We start from the raw sequence: 22,212 nt of genomic DNA, 5'->3' as shown, positions 1-22,212 counted from the left end.
AAATGTGTCTAATGCCAGTGCCTTCATCAGAGGAGTGTGAAAGTTTGGTTGGATATTTACACCAAATGCATGCAGAGTAGCGGGCACGTAATACGCTCGCACAGACGACCACTGTGACCCTGACACCTGACAAAGGGAAGTGCGGCCAGTGAGCGCAGGGCAGTGTGAGACGGGAGGAGACACAGGGCTGGCTCCAGCCTGTTCCTGTATGTGGCCTCCAGTTAATGGCCTTGGGCCAAAGAGGATGCACCTTAGGCCTCTCATTTGGAAGAAGAGCCTGCAGGAAGGGCTGGACATGTCCCAAGGCAGTTCTGAAGTGAGGGGAGGGTGAGGGGGGGGGAAGCCCAGGGCCTCTTTGATGATGCGGTTAGGGCCATGGGTACATGGAGAATCTGGGAGTGATTGAAGAGACTGGACTCTGGTCAAATATATCGCTGGATTCAGGACACGGGATTGGGGGTCTCATCATCTGGGAGGGTCCCAATTACAGGTCCTCCTGGCTGAAGTACTGGAAAGGAAACACGGGAAGAAAAATCAGGTAGGTCTCCACTTCGATGGCCCTCTCAGGCGTGACCCTGGTTTTCCAGAATAGGTCCTGGAGTCCTCTTGGGGGGGCTCAGGAGCCCCAGGGGTCTAGCTGCTGGATGGGCTGTGGTGGGACCAGCGCATTCAGGAAAATGACAGCTGAGAACCCATAATTTCTGTGTCAGAGGATGTTCTTGGTGAGGGGCATGCATGATGGTTTGCGTGCGAATCCCGCAGAGGTGTGGCTGGCAGGTCGGGACTGTCGTCCGGGGCTCTGCCCGCGGAGGATCGTCCGCTCGGGTCTAGCGCACCCCCCTTCCCCGCTGGCTACAGTCTCCACAGAGGGCGTCAAGCTCACCCCAGCCACTTGAGGCACACAGATGTTCTTTCAGTTGGCGGCACAGAATTCTGAACGTGATCAAAACCAGGAAAAACAAATGTATGGATTCACTGGTAAATTTACAGCCATCCACTATTCCAGGCAGAGATGCTATCCAGAATACTCATCTATGTGCACAGCGAGGAGGCCACCAACCAGAGGAGACGGAGGCTGGAGCCCTGGAGCGGTGCTGTCACACCACCCTCCCGGTGTGCCCTCCATTGTCGTTAGGTTATGGGGAGATCAGGCGGCTCCTGCCAGGGGCCCCAAACAGCTGGCCAATCGCCATGGCATTTGGGCAGACCCTATTCACCACTTGGGAAGCACGGCCACAGTTTAATGACCAGTATGGACACACTGGTGTGTGGAGGCTCAATATCAACTAACTCAGTGGCTCTCAAACTTCGCGGTCTGCTAGAAGCATCTGTTATTATTATTATTTTTAATCTCAATGCCCTGAGGCCCATCCCCAGAAATCCTGACTTATGGGGTACAGCCTCGGCCCTGGAATTTTTTTTAAGCTCTCCAGGTGCCTCTAATGTGTGGCAAAGTTTGAGAACCACTGCCTCTGAGCCTACCACTGGGTGAAACTGAGGCAGCAGAGAAAGGCATTCCAGACTCCACTTCTTTTACTGAAAGGCAATGTGAGGGGATGCTGCTGGTCAGGAGGGAAGGAGAGATAAGAAACAGCAGCCATGTTTTCTGTGCGAACCCTGCCAAAGTCTTTATGACGTGTGGTGTCTTCTGGAAGAAGACCGTAGGAGGATTTCTTTCTGGCCTCGGCCTCAGTAGTCATCACACTTAACTCAGAGGGATTTGTTCATGTCCCATCCAATGAACGCTGAACTGTGTCAATGATCAGCCTGCATTTTCAAGATCGCTGTTATGTTGGGGAGTTTAGAGCCAAATCTGTCCTCACACATAACAGGGGTGTATACTTCAAGCCATAATCATGTTATAGCCTTGTTTGTCTTCCTTTCTTATTCCTCACATACTTCTAATTTTACTTATCTGGTTATATTTTATAAGTACGTATAAGTGGCCTATTGTCACAAGGCAGGGAGGGCATACATGCATGTATGTATATGTCTACATATATGCATGTATATCTACCTATACAGAGCTTTTACAGTTATTTCAAGACCCGTTTGAATACCCTGTCTGGTCACTGGTCCCTTGCTGGTGGACAGGGGAAAAGATGAACATGCATGTGGATGGCTTCAAAATCACAATACAAACTGGGTCAAAGTCAGGGTTTTGTTCTTGTTTTGTTTTTTTAAGTGCAGGGCTTGAACTCATAACCCTGAGATTCAGACCTGGACTAGATCAAGAGTCAGACATTCAACCCACTGAGCCACCCAGGCACCCCTAAAGTCAGGTTTTTAAATCCATGCACCTGAGGCCTGTGAGGAGGCAGACTAATCTGAGGCAGCCATGCCGCTAAGCATGAGGTCAGAGCTTGGATGAGTGGTTCGGGCTGAGGCTGATCTGAGGCTGGTGGAAGCCCACACAGCACCGTGATGCTCTAGAAGCAACCGTGGACCGGTTCTAAGCACCTTTAGGTCTGCTGGTGGCCAGGTGTTCCTCCACTGATCCTGAGGCTTTAAGTAGATGGGGCCCTGACCCCTTCCAAGGCAGCCTGGGGAGTGAGCAGGTGGTGGCAGCATGCAGCCTTGGTGAGGAACTCACCCGAGGGGCGGCGTGAGCCTGCGAGGGCCCATCTGCTCCCTCTGGCTGCTGGAAGGAAGGCGCTGTGGCCCTGGCTGGCGCCATCCCAACCCTGCCCTAGCAAGGTCTCACGCTGGGCACAGAGCACATACGAGCAGGCGTGCCCGGGGGGTGGCCTGGGTTCAGGCCCCGCCAGGCTGCCGGCTTCTGGGCCTGGACCTACCCCTTTCTCGGGACTCCCGGGAGCTCCGCTGGAGTGGGCCTGGAGCATACCATCGGCCACAGAGCTTAGGTGAGAACCGGTCTAGCTTGGGGTGACTGCCTCCTCCCACACCTGGCCATGCCCCTGACCTACAACTCTGGCCCGGCCTGACCAGGCCCGAGCCTCACCTACCGTGCAGAGTGGCCAGGTACGGACGGCAGCCTCCCAAAGGGGCTGCGGGCCCCTCCGCCTCTCCTACCACATTGGGCGTGAGAAACGCTATGTCTAATGGCTTTTCTAGAAAATGAGAAGATCTGTCTTCTACGTGTCTTCCTTCTGGGCGTCTGCCAGCCTGCCCTGCCCAGTCAAGGCCAGCTCTGGGAACGAGAGGCTGTTCACAGTGACTGTGCCTGAGCTCCAGGCTTGTCCGTGTCCCGCCGTAACCGCGGCCACATCCCCACCATAACTGTCCATCTTGGCGCCAGGCCAGCTTTCTGCCCCAAACCCCCAGGCTGGCTATTTGTACTCGATCTGTCCCGCACTTGGCTCCGGCCAGTCCCGAATGGGCTTCGGCCGCGATGCAGCCTTGCTACCACCCGGGTGGAACAGCGGCCCCGTCCGAGTGCAGCCCCGAGTGTGGCTGCCGGGCTGGCACTGGTTCCCGGGGAACTGAAGACCCGGGGAAGACGGCCAGCAGCTGCCGTCAACGCCGCATCGGCCTGAGGGAATGGCTGTTTACTGCCTCCCATGCGCCGTTCGGCCAGAGCCGCCCGGTGTGCTCGGGGCTCACCAGTGAATGCTCTGCCTGATGTCACAGGATGAGAGAACAGCTGGGACTGTAACTCGGGGGTTGCGTGACCTTCCAGGGAAGGTTCAACTGAGAAAGGCTGTCGGGGAAGGCAGGGTTTGTGTTGGTCTTTCAGGAATAAGAAGAACGTCAGTCGCTAGATATGGCGGGAGAAAGACTTCCAGCAAACGGTCAAAGCCTGCAGCGGGGGGAGGCAGGGAATCTAGGGGAGACCTAGGCAGGGGCACACCTGGGCCACGTGGTGCTCAGGACATCTCCCCCACCTGCCCTCTACCCAACTGCACGTGAACATGGTCAAAACAAAGATCAACAAAACACATTCCTTCGAAGCGGGTAGGCTGGGGGCGCCTGGGGGCTCAGGTGCTAGAACATCCGACCGACCTCTTGATCTTAGCTCAGGCTGTGAGCATGTTCATGGGATCGAGCCCCATGTCGGGCTCTGCGCTAACAGTACAGACCCTGCTTGGGTTCCTCTTTCTCTCTGCCCCTCCGCAGCTGGCACTATCTGTCTGTCTGTCTGTCTGTCTCTCTCTCTCTCTCTCAAAAATAATAATTAAAAAAAATAAATGAAGAGGATGGGTCTTACTTAAACTGGAGGTACCGGTCAGGATGCTCATCTAGAGGTGGGAGCTTGAGAGGAAATAAAGATCACAGCACAGGTGGCCTTGGTCTTTCTTGTCTTCAGGCCCCTCCAATCATGCGGGGGTCAGGCCCACAAAGAAGACCACACACTTCCAAACTCGGGGAGCAGATGGCACGGAAATGAGGTGAAGGGGAGCAGAAAGTCAGAGGACATGATGGCGTATAGGCCTTGATGTTCCCAGTGGAATAAAAGATAAGTCCATCAATGGAGAATGGGAAATTGAGAGTCAGGGCAGTCATTAAAATAGCTGCTATGTTGAATTTCTAGGGAATTCTTAGGAAACCGGAAAAAAAAAAAAAAACCACCACAAGCCCAGGTAAATCAGAAAGCATGAGCACAAAGGATGTCTGATCACCCTGGTGGTACTATTTCCTTCAGCAACTCCTCGTAGTTCAGACCGGGGAACCAGAAGCCAAACAAATATCACCTGAAAAGTAAAACCAGGGTTGAAGTGACCAGGTGATCGAGACAGGGCTGAAGAGTAGGCGAGAGTATCTGCAGTGAGGCTCTAACTACACAAGCGGGGGTGAGGGGGGGAGAGGGAAGGGACAGCAGGAAGCTGCTTCTGAGGGCCAAGTCTGAGCAAGTCCAAGGGGCCACCACGCCCAGCGGTGGGGCAGGGGTCCCTGAAGTCACTGGTAGGAATAGGGACGTCAGGGGTTAGGAGGGCCGTGGACGCGGGTGTTGGTTGCGGGGAGGAAGAACGGACCCAGTGGGAGTGTGTGCTGGAAGAAAGTGCCCAGTGTCCTGCACGCCTGCACGCGACGCCCTGGAGGCGGTGTCGAGGGCGGAGTGGGTGCAGGATGGCAGTGGGGGAAATGTGCAAGTGAGCACGGTCCGGAGGACAGGTGAGCCCCTGAGCGCATCACCTGGCTCTGTGAGAAGAAGATACCCCATCACAGTGCAACGAGAGAAGCCACATTTCAGCAAGAAGGGCCGCTGAGCAAAGGTGATGGCGTGAGCCAGGCCACGGAGGAGGCGGAGGCCCCGCTTGCTCCGGGTGACCCAGCACGGCTGGGAGCGGGGGTTCCCCTCCCTTCTCTGCTTCCCTGACCCAGGCGTCTGGCAAGCCAGGGAATGGGTGGGGGAAAGAAGGAATATTACTGTCCTTTTCCTTGCTTTTTTGCTCTCCCTAGCACTGATGATCTTACTCTGCTCTCCACTGCACGCTGGGATAGTTTCTAACTTCATCTGCACTGTGTCATGTGTCACATGCTGTGATTATCTCCGAGAAAGCACCTGGATGCCTGAAACTTCACTCCCCTGGAAGGCAGCTCGCCGTCAAAGTGCACTGCCATTGCAACCATCCACAAAAATCAAGTCGATAAGCACTTTGAAGCATGGCCCTGTGCTATATGCCACAGGCATTCTTAAATTCCAGGACACGATGGAACTTGGAGCCTCACATCCTTGGAATCTTGGAATCTCAAGCTTTTGAAGATTTATTCTCAAAGAATTCCCAGGGACAGAAAGTTAACGTTGTCTGTGAATCAGCATAAAGAGGCAGCTAAGAGCGTGGACTCAGGAATCAGACAGACCTGTGGTCAAATCGGCCAAGGCGTCCAACTAGCAGCTACGGGTCTGTGGTCAAGGATCATACATTCTCTAAGTCTTGGGTTCCTCGTCTCTAAATGGGGATAATAAGTGTCTCACAAATTGATGGGGACTAAATGGCTTAGTGCATGCAGGGAGTTCCATCCAATAAATGCTCAATTAATAGCCAAAAATGCTACTACTTCTTTTTTTTAAGTTGTTAACTATTTTTTGTTTTAACTTTGTGAGTTTCTCCCAGAAAGTTGTTGGTAAGTTTGGATTTTACATCCAAGTCTTTTTTTTTTTTTCCTTAAGCAGCATGAACATAATAGTTAACTTCTGATTTTTGTTTCTTACCATAAGCTCAGGAAGGTACCTGAGGTAATTAATATTACTTTACAGGTGGGTCATTAATGCCGGTGAAAAACAAAGCAGGAAACAGACCAGAAGCCGCAGGGTCCTGGTATGGTTTTCCCCCAGCTCCGAGCCCCATCTCCCCTGGGGGAGTTATTTTCATTTGCTGTAAGGCCAGCCACCGACTCATTTGTCATCACCCATCATCCTACATGGAACCTGCACATCCATGTGTAAACATTCGTCTACACTGAAAATACAGATGAATGTAATTTGCATATAAGCTTTTGGATATAATGAAGCCATACTATTAACTCTTGAAACTAAGCTTATTATTTAGACTTGAAGGAGTGCCCAAATTGCCATTAAAAAAAAAAAAAACAACAAAAGTATTTCATGTTTTCCTTGCTGGTTTTAGATTACAGTAAAACCTTGGTTTGCGAGCATAATTCATTCCAGAAACATGCTTGTCATCCAAAGCACTTGTATGATCAAAGCGAATTTCAAGAACCAATGGCTCAGTTGTGATCATGTGACGTTCGGCATCACATACAACTCGTATTGCAAGACATCGCTCATTTATCAAGTTAAAATTTATTGGAAACGTTTGCTCGTCTTGCGGAACACTCGTAGAACATGCTACTCGTGGTCCAAGAATTTACTGTATACACAAGAACAGATACTTGAATACTTAAACATACTTAGCTGTTCCATTCTTAGTAGAATGGATCCAAATGCATCCTCAGCAAAGGAAACCAGAGAGTAGTCTGGCTTCACTTCTATAAGGAATACTCGTGAATTAAGTGTAAGTGGAAGAAATTGAGGTCAAGCGAAGGAAGAAGGGAGTAGAAATCCAAGTGAGGAAACCAGGCAGATGCCATCTGTCAAGCTGCGTGGACATTTCTTAACACTGACTTTCCTTAGATTTGTATCCAATATTCAACCTTACAGTGGTTGCTGCTTAGAGCAGTTCTGAGTTCTGCTTGGTCTGCTTTTCCTACAGATTAGACATGTGCTGCTTTACGGGAATAAAGCCATTGGGACGAGAGGAACAGCACTGACATACCCAATGGAGTGTGGCCTTTCCATACTTACTACCGCACGTGGGCATCTGGCAAGATCTTACGAGAGGGGGCCCCGGGAGGTCTCCGCACATCGTCTCGCTGAGGGGAACGCGCCGGCCCTTGGCTGTCAGCCTCTGACACACCTGCTTTCTTCTCTGGGTTCCAACGCCACAGGTGACAGAACACTGCAAGGAGAAGCGTGCACCGGTCACATGGAGCATCAGGCAACAGCTGGGTCTCCACGGGGACAAGAGGGGTCCTACATGAGGCCGCGCCAGGCGGTGAGCCATTTCCTGGGCTCGAACGCCTCTTAGGTTTTCTTTCTCTGTCATTTCTTTAACACATGACCCACAGTGCTACATTAGTTTCAGGTGCTCAACACAGTGACCGGACAAGTTGATACAGAACTGGGTGCTCGAGTACTGTCACCAGCCGTCAACACACAACGGCGTTAAGGTATTGCTGACTATTCCCTACGCCGCACTTTCCATCCCATGACTTTTTTTTTTGGACTAATCTTTTATAATATGAGGAGTTCCTTCCTTGTCTTCCTTCCTCCTGAAGGAAGCAATTAATTTCCAGTAATTCACTGTCATGGGGATTTTTGGCATTGTGATTGATATCTGATTTATTTTTTAGCTATTTTTTTATAAAGAAAATTGTGCTTTAAAGAAAATGATATATACCCACAACCAAGACTTCAAGAAACAGAAAAGCACAAAAGGAAAGTTTTTTTTTATAAAACCACTCAAACTGCTTTACATAAAGTAACATTAATATCTGATCATCCATGTGTGCATAACATTCATATTTGATAATCACTGTGTGTACATGCAATTTTAATTTAAAAATTTAATGGTTTTATTATGCATATTAGAGAAAAAGGAACTAAAGTAGAATTAAAAGAGATGTTGAGGGGCGCCTGTGTGGCTCAGGCAGTTAAGCACCTCACTCTTGATTTCAGCTCAGGTCATGATTTCATGGTTCATGGGATCGAGCCCCCAGGTCCAGTTCTGCACTGACAGTGTGGAGCCTGCATGGGATTCTGTCTCTTCCACTCTCTCTGTCCCTTCCTGCCTTGCACACACTCTCTCAAAATAAATAAACTTAAAAACATTTTTTTAATAAAATTAATTTCTTTAAAAAAAAAAGAAGTTGAATGTCTGATCTTTTTTTTCACCCCAGCAATTAATTCCCCAAAGAACCCTCTAACGTTAAGAAAGAAAAATTTTTAAAAAATTTTAGAAACCAACGAGAGATTTGGATGATTGTTTTTAATGCCGTGTTCTGACTCAGGAGAGTATCTACCGGCTCACTGTTAGGAACGATGAGGAAATAAACCCATTCATTCCCGCCTCCTCTTCCCTCCAAACCTCGAGTTAGTGTTCTTGATACTGTTCAGGTAACATCAGGATTTCTGAGACGTACATTCTGTTCGGTGATGCCAGTGCTGACTGTCTTAACCCCGGACTTATTCATCCTTTTTATCAGCCTCTGTGCATTTACACAGAGTCATCTTGGTCCTGCAGGATTTTCACGATGGGCTACGGGGCAAGCTTTCTCTGCCCGCCTCTCCTCTGCCTTTCTACATGAAGAATGGCAAGAGCAGATGTGTACCTGGGCCAGGCTTTCTTGCCCTTTGAACTGTGTGTACCCTGTTCCACTGCCTTCTTGCACCGAACGCCACCGCTAAGATGTGTGAGGTCAAGTAGGGAGTTTTGTGGTGCATCTGTTTTCCTTTTCTGCTCAGAAGTCTGTGGGCTCTTTTTTTCTTTTCAACATTTATTTATTTCTGAGAGAGAGAGACAGAGCATGAGCAGGGGAGGGGTGCAGAGACAGAGAGACACAGAATCTGAAGTAGGCTCCAGGCTCTGAGCTGTCAGCATAGAGCCCGATGTGGGGCTCAAACTCACAAACCATAGGATCATGACCCAAGCCAAAGTCAGACACTTAACGTACTGAGCCCCCCAGGCTCCCCTGTGGGCTCTTTCTTTATCCATGAAGTTCTGCATCTTAAGCAGGCTGCGTCGCAGGGGGTCATATTTTCTGAGCACAAGGTACACCATTATGACTTGCCAACAAAACCTTTCATTAAAGGAATCTCTTCTGATTATTTATTAATAAATTCCTTTTTATTGTCTCTATTTTTCTCTTTCATTTTCTTTTTTTTTAATGTCTATTTTTGAGAGAGAGAGAGAGAGAGCATGCGCAAGAGAGGAAGAGAGACAGAGAATTCCAAGTAGGCTCCACACTGTCAGCACAGAGCCCAACGCAGGACTCGAACGCATGAACCATGAAATCAAAACCTGAGACAAAATCAAGAGTCCAACGCTTCACCCACTGTGCCAGCCAGGCACCCCGTTCCCTTTCATTCTCTGTGCTATTTGTTCTGTTCTTTTCAGAAATTCCAGTGTGCTTGGGTTTGACTTCCTCTGTCTCCCATGCCTGTCCCTGCCTCTGAAAACCAACTTCGCCTCTGTACCCTTTCCCCATCCCTGTATGCAAGTCCTTCCAGCCTGCACACTGTAACTCTCTGCTTTCATTTTCATTTTGTTGTTGCTTGTAATGTAACTTTTCTTTCTGCTCTTCTTAATATTCCTTTTGTTTGTTTTTTTTCCCCATGAATGTTCCAGTCATTGTTTCTTCTCCTTTTGCTGACTTTCAATCTCCTTTCAAGCCCAATTTTAAAGCCACTTTCTGCCCCAGATACCATGACTGCAATTTCCCCTGGAACGCAGACTCTATTTGTTGGAACTGTTCCCCGGGTAATATCTTTGGGATGTTACCATCTTTCGTGTGACCCCTGCCTTCTGTTCCTTTCCTGGAGAACTGACCTCCTCCTTCCCCATCAATTCCGCCCCCATCCCCTGAAGTGGATGCATAGGTTTTACGCAGGAGCCGTGAGCGTAGCTGTCTGGGAACAGCACAGGCAGGGGATGGACAGTCTACATCACTTGTGCGCGACGCTCTGGAGCCACAATTTCATCTCTGCTGCCCGCGTGTCTGTTCAGCTCCTGGCATTCGAGTGGCTGGTGTGACTCTGAGAACAGCCTCTTGGACAACTGGCTCACTGTGTAATGACGCCGCCACCTCGTCTCCGGCCGCCCTCCTGGGTTGGGAGGCTCGCGAATGCCATGTCTCCTTCGCCGCCACCTGGCCCATGGCTCCCGGGGACATTCTCAGGAGGCCAGCTCCAGGACGAGGCCTCGTCTGCTCTCTAATCAAAGGACCGTTGAATGGGCCTCAGAGGACTATCCCCCGTCCCCCCCAGGGGTGGGGGGGTCTACACCTCCCTCGGCGCCTGAGGGATACTTGCCAGCTCGCAGGCTTCCATCTCATTTTGGCCCAGATTTTACAGTCTTTGGCAGGTATGTTCCATGATTTATAGTTTGGGATTGTGGCCACTTCATTGTTCACTGAAGACAGAGTGTTCCCTCTCTTCCATTCTCTTTGTGGGTTTTTTGTTGGGTTTCAAAGGAGGGGAATGCATTTTTTTTTTTAAATCCTTTATTGTCCTCCTTAACAGAAAGCCCCAAACAATCAGTATTTTTAGTACGCTTTTAAATAAATAACTTAAAATTGTCATTTGGCACATTATGATTTTTTTTTTTAACCAAGTTAAAGCATCATCTATAAGAGTCTCCTGCACGATAAAAACTAATGTCAACTTTTAAATTTTGGTTCATGTAACAGTGAGTAACCTCACTGCCAGTCTCCACTCACAAGCCATTTCTAACGATAAATACAGGGTTTCCCCCCTCGCCGTTATGAACGGGAGCATCTTTGTAGAGCCCTTTCCTGGGTGGAGGTCTTACGTGACCTAGGGTCTACTAAGTTCAAAGTTAGGGTGCCAGTAGAGAATGTTCCCAACTCACAGAGAGAGGAAGAGACAAAATCAGTCCCATAAATCACAATTCACAGAGCGGCAACCTCCTGCCAAAGCGTCTACTATTTATGCTACAGAAATCTGGTAGATTCCTTTGGAAGAGCTCATGGGAACAGCATACCCTGAGTTCTTACAGCTTTGTAAGTATATGTGACCTTTACACTTGAAGGTCACCGTGGTGGCATAGAAATCCTTGCCTCCCATTTCCCTTCTTTTAGTTTATGAAACATATTGCTCCACTGTTTTCTCCTGTGAAGTGCTATGTTGACAAGTCTGATGCGAATCCGAGTTTCTTTCCCTAGTAAGTAACTTGGCCTTTTCGACTGGATACACAAATACATTTTTCTTTGTCTTTAAAATCCAGTACTTCTGGAAGATGTCCCGATGTTGGGTGTGCTGGGTCACTTCCCCCAGGGGTGTGGTGCACCCTTTCAATACCGCAATTTGTGTTACACGGTGATTTTTTTTTAATAGTTTCATTCTGTTGTTTTGGTTTTATTTTCTTGGGACTCTAATAATACTTATACATTGGATTTTTCCTCCCTTCTACCTATCTAATATTTTTGCTTGGATTCTTCCTATTTCTCTTAGATTTTTTCAATTCCTTCCTTTCTAGCATTTCTTACTACATTCTTTCTAGTTTACCCTCCATTTCTGAAATGCTCCCCTTAAGTTTTCTGGTTCTCTCCTGAACCACATCAGCTCTTTTTCTTCACAACCTCCCTGTTGTTTCTTCAACTCATTTCTGGGCTTTTCTATTTCTAGTTAGTTCCTATGGATTTCTTGATTTCTCTTAGCTCGCTTTGAAATAGTAAGTTATATTTTCATCTGCATCAAGGCCGCATTTCCATGACGTTGCTATGTTACTAACACCTTTATCTTACAGTATCTTTGTACAGGGCGAGCTGATGCTCCTATTTAAATGAAATTTGTTTTTTCTGTACTTTTAGGAGAGTGTAACGGGGTAGGAGGGTTTCAGGCTCGTTGTCCTTATGTTCCTCTTCTGGCGTTGAAGAGAAGTAGTTGACAGTGTGGCCACAGTTCTGAGATTCATATCTTCTGGACTCTTCCGTGCCCAGGGATCCAAGCATCTGTCACTTCTGCTTTGTGTCCTGTCTCAGCTTGGATTACAATAGCGTCAGGTGTTCTGGATATTTCTTCATACTCTTAGGGATGTGTGTTCCCTTCATGCTCTCCAGCCCTCTTAAGGCCCACGTGGGTCTGCGTGAAGTCCCCGGCACTCGGCCACAGCCCAGACCTAGAGTCCTGTCCCATCACCGACTGGTCTCAGACCCCGAGGGGGCATGTACCGTTGACCTCCATGCCTCACATCCTCTGTATGTCGGGCTAGCTGTTAAACTCACGGCTTATGCACAGTCTCCGCTAGTGGGTACGGTTTGGCCCTGCCTATCTGTGTTTTTTCTTTCCTTTGGCAATTCTCATCACTCTGTTTTCTGTGTTGTTTTTTAAATTGAAGTATAGGTGATGCACAGTATTATATTCATTTCCGGTGTCCCACACGGGGATCTGACAACTCTCCACACATTGTGAAATGCTCACCACGATTCGTGGAGTCACCTCTGTCACCAGACGGAGTTATTACAGTTTTATTGGTGCCACTCTCTGTGCTGTGCTTTTCATCCCTGTGACTTCTTTTCTTTGTGCCTGGAGGCTTGTACCTCTTCACCCCCCTCGTCACAAGGGGCCTGGGGATATGAAACAGCTGTGCTGCCACCATGGTTTTTCCTCACTGGGAAGCCTCCTGACTATCTTGGGAGGAACTGCCATGGACAATACACACTGATATGTCACAGTATCCATTCGTCCATGGCGTCAATGACCACTTCAATGCAGATGCTTCCCCAAATTATAACCCAACATGCAGATCTCTCCAGAGCTGCAGTTATTTACTGAAGCCTTGATAGACCCTCAAACTACACACATTTCAAAATAAACTCATTTTGTCTCCCTTTCAAGTCACCTTCCAAATGTGCTTTTCTATCTCCAATTAATTTTAAACTTAATGCCATCTCTTATCCCTTGACCACGCCCCTCTTTTCCATTCAACTCTTACCAGTTCAGTTACCAAATGTGCCCGCTACATCTGCTAAATAAACATCGCCCACCATAACTACTGGTCTCTGCCCAACTGCTTCCTGATTCTCATCAGTTTTATTCCAATCCATATAACCAGGTCTCCCAGGCTCTGGTTCCTCCTCCCCCAACACGCTGTTCACACCGCATGCCTAAAAGCCCTGCATTTCATTCCCCTATTCAGAACCCTTCCTCGGTGCCCTCAGTGACTGCAGGGACAAGCACAAATGCCCAAGGTCGGCCGTGTCTCCTCTCCATCGATCTCACCTCTTCTGTTTCTTTGCTGCATCCTAATCTCAAGCCGTGGAAGACTGACAGGCTCACAACCTGTGCCTTTGTGTGCACTCTGGTCACTGCCTGGACCCCCTTTGTCTCATTTCCACCCGGCCTGTGCTCAGCCTCTAAGACCCAGATAGACAACTGCATTTTCTGCAACACTTTCCTGGGACCCACACAGACTTAGATGTTTCCCATCAACTTTCACACAGTTCTGTAGATGGGAGCCCTTTACTGGTTTGTCACACAGTTTTTCGTGTCTGCCTCACTCAACTGTGAGCTCACAAAGACCACCTTCGTGGCTGTCCTGGGTCCCCACTGCCCAGAGTAATCAATACAGCAGTGTGTGGTCAATGTCTGCTGGCGAACTGAGCACACAGGGCTGTGGTAACAGGCATGTGCAGTTTCAAAGAAACTTTTTGTAAGTCTCTTTATTTTGGTCAACAAGGGTTTACCAAGTACCAAGTGGGATATAACTATGCAGAGATGGCCCTTCCCCTCTGGCATCTATAATCTAGTCAAGAAAATAAGGCATATTTGTGTGTGTGTGTGTGCACGTGTATGTGTGTGTTATTTAAAATAAATAGAACAGAGAGAAGTGCATGGACTTGAATGTACTGGTTATATTTTAGGTGGGCCAAAATAGAAGAATAAACTATTATATTGAGTCTAAAAAGACATTATTATTCAAGTAGAAGAGTGGTGATGTACAAAATTATTAATATTAAAAAACTCATAATTAATACCACACAATGAAAAGAGTAAAAGGAAGATTTTAGAATAAACCTTGTGAACCGGAATATTCTTCTATTCACAGAAGGAATACCTAATGCATTTAGATGAATCAACTTGGATCAAGATCAAACTGATCCTGCAGGATAATGATTGACAGAACAGATTTCCATCTAGAGATAAGATATTTCCTAGCTTTACCAACACCAGTTATGAAGATAAAAATAAAAAACATCTTAGAGAAGCCCAACCAAGGTTCTTAGACTTTGTGAAAAAGTCCAGACGTTGGAACTTCTTTTTTTCTTTTTTAATTTTTTTAATGTTTATTTACTTTTGAAAGAGAGAGAAAGAAAGAGAGAGAGAACACAAGCAGGGGAGGGGCAGAGAGAGACACACACACACAGTAGCAGGCTCCAGGCTCTGAACTGTCAGCACAGAGTCCGACACCAGGCTTGAACCCACAAACTGTGAGATCATGAGCTGAGCTGAAGTCAGACACTTAACTGACTGAGCCATGCACGCACCTCCAGACACTGGAACTTCTTGAGATCACTTCCATCCTAAGTGACTATCAATAAGCTGAAAATGGCTTATTAATAGAAGAGTGTGTGTGTGTGTGTGTGTGTGTGTGCATGCACATGTGTGTGTGTGTGACCCTTTCACGCAGCTGTGTGCTGCTAAATGCCTCACAAGTTCTTGGGGACACAGCACTGACTATAACGTGTGCCAATGGTCCCATCATGGCTGATTTCAAGCTATCAAGCTGATGCCACCGAGCACAAGTTAGGAGACTACAGCTGTGGCTCCTCAGGTTGGTATGAATGGGCCCCAACACACTACTGCTTTCATGAGTCACAATTAATAAGTCTATTAAAAATTAGAATGTTGTATTTATAAATCCATGTGTCCAGGACATATCTTGAGCTGTTCTCTGTAAAATCTCTCATTAAAGAGATCTCTTTTTTACTTAACCTATGGCTGTATTTCAAGACTTAAAGAGCTAGCAGTCATCGGTCGCTGAACACAGGAGCTGAAGAAGTCAGAGGTGATCACAAGTGTCAGAAGGATGCTGGTGTGCTAATAAGAGACCAAGGTGAGGTGGGGAGGGGGCTGGGATTGAAGAGGTTGTCTCTCTGTTTCCCCAGGAGGAAGACACATCCTCTTTGGACAGTTGCAGACACCGTACCAAACAGAGGGTCAGAGACTGTACCTGGAGATAGGGAATAATTTATAGAAGCCTGAAACGAGGTCAGGACCCAGAATCAGCTATGGAGGAAAAAACGCAGTGATGTACATCAAATACCCGGTCAAATATTGAGCTTTCTGGAGATTTGTAAGAAGAGAAACCAGTAGATGAGAAATAGGTAAACAGGAAAAAAAAAAAAACCCACCAAGAAACATCACGAAGAATGATGAAGGTACACAAAATGGTCAAGTGCTCCATCACAGTACAGAGGGTAAACAGCGAGGAACAGTTACTGGATTTAGGTTAAAAAACGGATTTAAGCAAGGGGTCCGTGGATCAGAGGAACCCACCATTTGGGAAGATTGTTCTGTGCAGGGGTCAGTGCTCCCTTCTTATACCTTGAAATGCAGTGTAGGAATCGAAGGCTTCTTTCTGCCTAAAACATAGCTCAGACCTAAAAACGAGCCAACGGGCACATGAAGCGCCAGCATGTGGTGAACAGAGCTGGTGTCGGGAAGCAGGGCCGCTCCAGCCGCCGGCCGAGAGGCCTGGCTCGGGGAGGAATGGAAATGCTGGCGTGGCTCCTCAGTCTTCCTGTGTCCTGGGTTAGTGGTCAGTTCCAGTGTGGGAAGGGCCGTATCCAGAACCACAGGATGGACGGCTGGCCCCCGTGAGGCAGCCTGTGGCACAGGAGGGGCCTGGCAGAGACCCTGGGGGAGGGTGGTCATTTGGCATCAGAGTGTCTACCCGAACAAAGCAAGTCTGCAATGCGATGGAACGTCAGCTAATGGGAGAAAAGCTGAACCCGCAGGAAACCCAGCACGTGGGCCTGACTGGACCCGAGTCTGGATGTTGTTAGCTTTTGGTTTCAAAGGCAGAGGCCGCTCTGCCTCCCCGAGCAGTTGAGGGAAGTGTTCTAGAGACATGGCCTTGCCTGGCAGCGGGGCGCTGTCTTCACTGTGCTTGGGCTGATGTCTTGGGGTGACCTCCAGCTTGCCCTTGCCCTGCCCAGGGGTTGCCTAGGACACTGACCAGCCTCAGGACCACCCCCGGCTCACGTGGGTCAGCTTCCCTTCTGTCCCCTTGTCTCCCAGACAAGGTTTGCGTGTCCTCATTAGCACGCTTGAGCTTTTCTAAAGACCGTCACGTCAGCAACACTCTTCATTTCCCTCTGACTTCACAAAGACTCTTGGGGAAGAATATTTACCTGCTCAGAGCTTGCTGGGCCCCAGGACCTGTCATCGGTCTCATGGCCGCCGGCCACAAGGATACCGTAAGGCAGGCAGGAAAGCCATATGTGCGCTTGGGAAGGAGCTCCCCGGTGAAGTGTCATAAACATGTGGGTCATTGTGAGTTAAAGCTGGGAAATGCTATGATTTCAGGGGATGGAAGGTTTCACAGAAGAGGGAGGCTCGGACCTGGACCCAGGATTGGAGAGCACGGACAAGAGCGGACACCCAGTAGGCAAGCATGACCGGACCCAATACCAGTGTCACTTCAGTGACCCCGACCAGCAACCGCAAACACACTGTTCACAGAAAGAAAGGCCGGGGGAGGGAGCGCCACCAGTCTCCATCGAGAAGAATTTGTTCTAGAAAACAAGATGGAGCCGAGAAGGCCTGTCTGTTCGTAGGGAAGAGGAGAAAAGAGGGAAGCAGAACGGCATATTTTAGAGCAGGGGAGGGGCTCTAGGTCCTCCCTGGCTGCACCCAAAACAAGGTCCCTCGTTCCTCCACAACCCCTGCTGACTTCCCCTCCTCCCTTCCTGCCTTTTCCCCTCGGGTTAGGACAGCATTTGTTCAGAGAGACCATTTCCCAGAGCCATTCCTACCCTGGACACAAACCCAAGGGCTGAGCAACCCTCTCAAGGATGAGGGGCAGGTAAGGAAACGCTTCTCCAACTCTGATGTGCTTTGCAACATCTGGACATAGTCCAAACGCAGATTCGGGTCTTTAGGTCTGGGCTGGGCCAGGGGCTCGAGATTCCTCATTTCTTACAGGCTCCCGGCTTGTCAAGGGGTGCCCATGCGGTTGGATGCTGGGCACACGCGGTGTAGCGGGGAGACAGAGCATCACACAGTGGGGAGAGCATTCCCCACACGTGCCTGGCCCTTCGCCCCTGCGGCTCTGTGCCTGACCTCATGGAGATGGTACCTGGCCCCTTCAGCTCCTCTAAGGGGAAACAGCAGGCTTTCACTCCTGGGACTCAGCTAGGTGACTGCAATCAATACTGCCTGCCCACCAGCTACCTTGACCCCCTCCTGACACCTTTGCGCACTTCCCCTCGCCTGACCCAGTCTGAAAGGAATACTTCCACTGCTCCCTGTGGACAGAGGAGGGGAAACAGAGCAAGCCGGCTTTTACAGACGAAGATCCCCAGGGCAGACTTCTACCTGTCCTTCCCCGTCGCCAGCCTGGGAAAGATGCCTCACCTGTCTGTCCAGGCCCTGCCTGTGGGAGGAAACGATTCTCCTGCCCCTCATGTCGCTGACCTACAGCGCAGCAGCTCGTGGGGGACGGTCTTGGCCACCGGCTCTGGCTCTGGCTCCTCGGGGGTTGGGACAGAGTGAGCGGGGCGTGGTGGCCGGGTCCTGGGCTTCCTACTGCAGACCTTGGAAGGACGGGTTTGTCTCTTGAGCACCCGCTGGGGGTTTAGGGAAACACTCATCGATGACTGGGAGTGTCCCGGATGAGGACAATGACCTGAAGCTTGTCAATTAAGATAGTTTTTGAATGCTGGCACTTAATTGAGCTAGACGATTACAACAAGAAACATACAAAACCAGAGAGGGGCGCCTGTGTGGCTTAGTCGGTTGAGCGTCCGACTTTCACTCAGGTCATGATCTCGCGGTTCGTGGGTTCGAGCCCCGCGTCGGGCTCTGTGCTGACTGCCCGCTCAGAGCCTGGAGCCTGTTTCAGTCTGTGACTCCCTCTCTCTCTGACCCTCCCCTGCTCGCGCTGTCTCTCTCTCTGTCTCCTAGAAATAAATAAACATTTAAAAAAAAACAAACAAAACCAAACCGGAGAACAAGCAGGCGGATGTACGATGAACCCACTCTGTGCCAGAAGAATGCGCCCTTTCCCTCGGGAGGATGAGAAGGGTCCACTCTGCCAGTGACCTAATATCTCAGGTTAAGCTCACGGCAGCCATTGCATCTAAATAAAGGCACGTGGGGGTCCGGCAGCTTGAGCAGACTCAACACGGACACCCAGTTTCTAGGCAACAAAGCTGGGACTCCTTCGTGGGTGTGGCGGGAGCAAGACCCCTCGCTCTCGCACGGAAGCCCCGAGCGTGCGCCCTTTGTTCAAACCTTGAGTCACACAAACTTGGACTTGAATCCCAGCCCTACCCTTGGGAAAGTCACTTTATCCGAATGTTTTCTCGTCAACAGAAATGGAGGTGGCGTCGGCTTCCTGAGCCGTTGTGGGATCATATGACCCAAGGAGAGTAACAGGCCTTGTGGCCAGCACTGAAGTTAGGACTCAGAGAAGCTCGGCCGGGTCGGTAACTGCCCTTTCTTATCTGTTGAGATGGAGTCTGATGTCGGATGGGCTCTCTACCCCGACTGGAGGCCCCAGGACGCACACCCCACTCGCATGCCCCACAATCTTGCAGAGGAAATGTTTAGAGACTGAAACAAAAGAAAGGGGGCAAAAAGCAAAAGACTAGAAGGTTGGGGACGGCCCTCACCTTCGACCAGTCTCCCACGGCTAAATGTGGAGGACAGTCTGTTCGGGCGCAGGACTTGTGAGAAGACGCCTTGGGTCCTTGGCACAACTCATCCGAGAGACTCAAGAAACTGCCATCGGTCAAAAGCTGCCGACAGGTGACTCTTCGGATCTGAGTGCCCCCGCCGCAGGTCCGGGAACACTGAGAGGATGGAAGGAGGTGGGTCGGGGCCTGAATGGCCACAGGTGTGGTGGCCCCTGAGGTCCCCGGCCTGCCTACCTGCTGCCATTCTTCAATGTGCCAGCTAGGAGGGCAGTCAAACTGATTGCAGGCTTGCAGAGCGTGGGGCTTTTCGTCCCTGCATTCTTCGGCAGGGGCCGGGGACTCCCCCGGGGACAGGCAGTGCACCTCACGGGTCTGGATCCCGACGCCGCAGGTCGCCGAGCAGGGCCCCCAAGAGCCTGTGCGCCACCTGCACCAAAACACAAGGGAGGGCCATGGGCGTGGGCAACAGTCTGAGCACTGATGACCTCAAGCCCTTCTCTGGACGCCTCAATGTTGCACTCCGTGTGCAGAGCCGAGTGCCACGCTATCCCCACCCAAAGATGTGGCTAAAATACAGAAAGACAATATGCAAAGGCAAGAAATGCCAGAAAAGCGTTCAAAGGTTTTTACCCATTTGGGAAGGCCCAGATGACAAAAGAAGCAGGTTTCTCCCCGGTCTGACGTGCCACCATATATCAATAATAGAATCTTGATTTTGTTTTGAATAGAGCCCCAAGGCAAGCATGATTTATATGGGTGTCAAAAGAAATTTTAAATGCTTAAAAGCACACTTCAGGAAATTTTTGGGGCACCTGGATTCATTATTTGGAATATCCCTAAGAAAATTCTTCTCTGTTAGGTTTGGATTTACAACATGTATGTATAATGGGATTCCTTTCCAATAAGATCTTGGAAAAATCAGGTTTTCTCATGAAACATCTGTAAAAATGAAAAACCAAGGCAGCTGCTTTTGATACATATTTCTAAACTGCATTCAAGGAAGATTCTCCTGAATCTCAATTCCCACTCCCACTAGAAGCATATGAGAGTGCGTGGTTTCCTTCACCCACACCAGCACTGGACGGCATGTCTGCCATTCTGATGGCTGAATGATTGTACATTATACTTATCTTCATTTGGGGATATTTAATTAGCAGTGAATACAAATTTTTAACTAGTATAGATATACTATGAGGAAACAATTTTAAAATACTTAAAATTGACAAAAGGATGTCTGCTCCTAGGTGGTTTGTAATAGCAAAAAAAAAAAATTAAATTTTATAAAATGGAAGGAGACAATCTAAATGTTTAAGAATAAAAGGTAAACTAAATACCTGTGTATTCATACATAACATCAAAATGTTAACAGTGATGAGGTCTAAGGGATAGGATTTTTATTTTCTTTATTCTTGCCAGTATTTCACCCTGATTTTTCTTAAAATAAAAATTCATTGTTAAAAAAAATAAGTTAATTCTTTGAAAAAATAGTGTTTATCTAAGGGTGACTTTCAGTTTTTCTGATTTCTAATCTTCTATAATCAACATGTTTTACTTGTGCAAATAAAAGGAAAAATAAAAAATGAAAAATATTTGAGACAAATGCAATGGGACAAAAAGATGAAAACTTCATTTATGAAGGCAGAGTTCACAATGAAGATATAATAATCATAAAAGTATGAAGACTGAAAAAAGCACACACATATATAAAGTACAGCTTTTAGATATAAGGAAAATAAAAGGATAAGGAATCAAACATTTTAAAAGCTATAAAATACTTCACTAAGCCCCTGGTATATCGAGAAGGCAAACTTTACATAATATAGAAAATTTAGTGACACATTTCAAAACCTTGATGACATAGATAACTTTTTGGGAAATTACAAAAGTTTTATTCAAGGTAGGGACTAGATACTGTTATTTTGTGGTTGAGTTCCTACAAATTTTCAAGAAACAGGAGAATTTCCATGTTATTTTAAAAGTTCCAAAGTAAAAAAAGATTAAAATATTTTAGTGCATCATGAAGCTAGGGAAAACCTTGAGCACAAAATCTGACAAATATACATAAAGAAAAAAAGTTTTACATGTAATGACATATTCTAAATCCTAAATAAAAGAGAAGAAGAAATCCCAAGCAAAACAGAAGTTAATCAAAGGATTAAAATACTAACAGTACATACTATGGATTGAATGGTTGTATCTCTCCCCAAATTATTATTTGAAGTCCTCAACTCTACTGTGATGGTAGTTGGAGACTGTGACTTCAGGAGTTAGAGTTAGATGAGGTCATGAAGGTGGGACCCTCATGATGGGATTAGTGGCCTTATCAGAGGAGAAATGAAAGCACTCTCTCTCTCTCTCTCTCATTCTCTCTAATAGGAGGACACAGAAAGAAGGCAGCTGTCTTCAAGCCAGGAGGAGAGCTCTCATCAGAACTGTGCCCTTGCCAGCACCTTGATCTTAGAGTTTCTAGCCTCCAGAACTGTGAGAAAAAAAATTTTGTTACTTAATTTACCCAATCTATGCCATTTTGTTATCACACTTGAGCTGATTAATATCGTATGTTTTAGGCCACAGTGGAACTATATTAGACAATCCCCAAATATTTAGAAGTTATGCAGTAATCATCTAAATTACTCATGGATCAAAGAAGAAATCATAATGGAAATTAGAGAGTATTTTTTAAATGCATGCTACTAAAAATATGAAGTGCCAGAATCTGTAGAATGCAGCTAAAGCTGTGATGAGAAGAAAATCAATATCCTTAAATAAATATATTAAAAAGGAAGGCTTAACCTCATAATCTAAGTATCCATTTCAAGAAGTTAAAAAAAGAATAGTAAACCAAAAAAAAAAAAAAAGAAAAGTAGAAGAGAGGTACAAAATACATGAGAACAGATATGAATGGACCAGAAAACAAAAGCTACCCCTTAAAAGACTAATAAAATTGATAAACTCATGGTGATTTATGAAGAACAAAAAAGATAAACCATAAATTACCAACATCAGGAATTTAAGAGGGGATCTCAAAGATATTAAAAACAAAGAGTACAGGGCACCCGGGTGGCTCAGTTGATAAACTGTCTGACTTCAGCTCAGGTCATGATCTCATGAGATCATATCTTTATCATATTGGGCTCTGCATTAACA

The 22,212-nt window shown here is 47.6% G+C and overlaps 1 protein-coding gene across 1 annotated transcript in view; it reads right to left on the bottom strand.

Annotated features, from left to right (window-relative positions):
- Positions 1-22,212, bottom strand: part of ADAMTSL3 (ADAMTS like 3) — a 293,055-nt gene that overhangs the window by 57,991 nt on the left and 212,852 nt on the right. Inside the window, exons 17-19 of the mRNA XM_039216731.1 lie at positions 19,300-19,492; positions 19,042-19,221; positions 7,208-7,361 (exon numbers count right to left, since the gene is read on the bottom strand). Coding sequence (XP_039072662.1) covers positions 7,208-7,361; positions 19,042-19,221; positions 19,300-19,492 — 527 coding nt within the window. The remainder of the gene's footprint in view (positions 1-7,207; positions 7,362-19,041; positions 19,222-19,299; positions 19,493-22,212) is intronic.

Source organism: Hyaena hyaena, unplaced genomic scaffold, assembly GCF_003009895.1.
Source record: "Hyaena hyaena isolate Hyena2069 unplaced genomic scaffold, ASM300989v1 scaffold_13, whole genome shotgun sequence".
NCBI lineage: Eukaryota > Metazoa > Chordata > Mammalia > Carnivora > Hyaenidae > Hyaena > Hyaena hyaena.
Note: the sequence above shows the minus strand (reverse complement) of the source record. Positions and strands in the feature narration are given on the sequence as shown.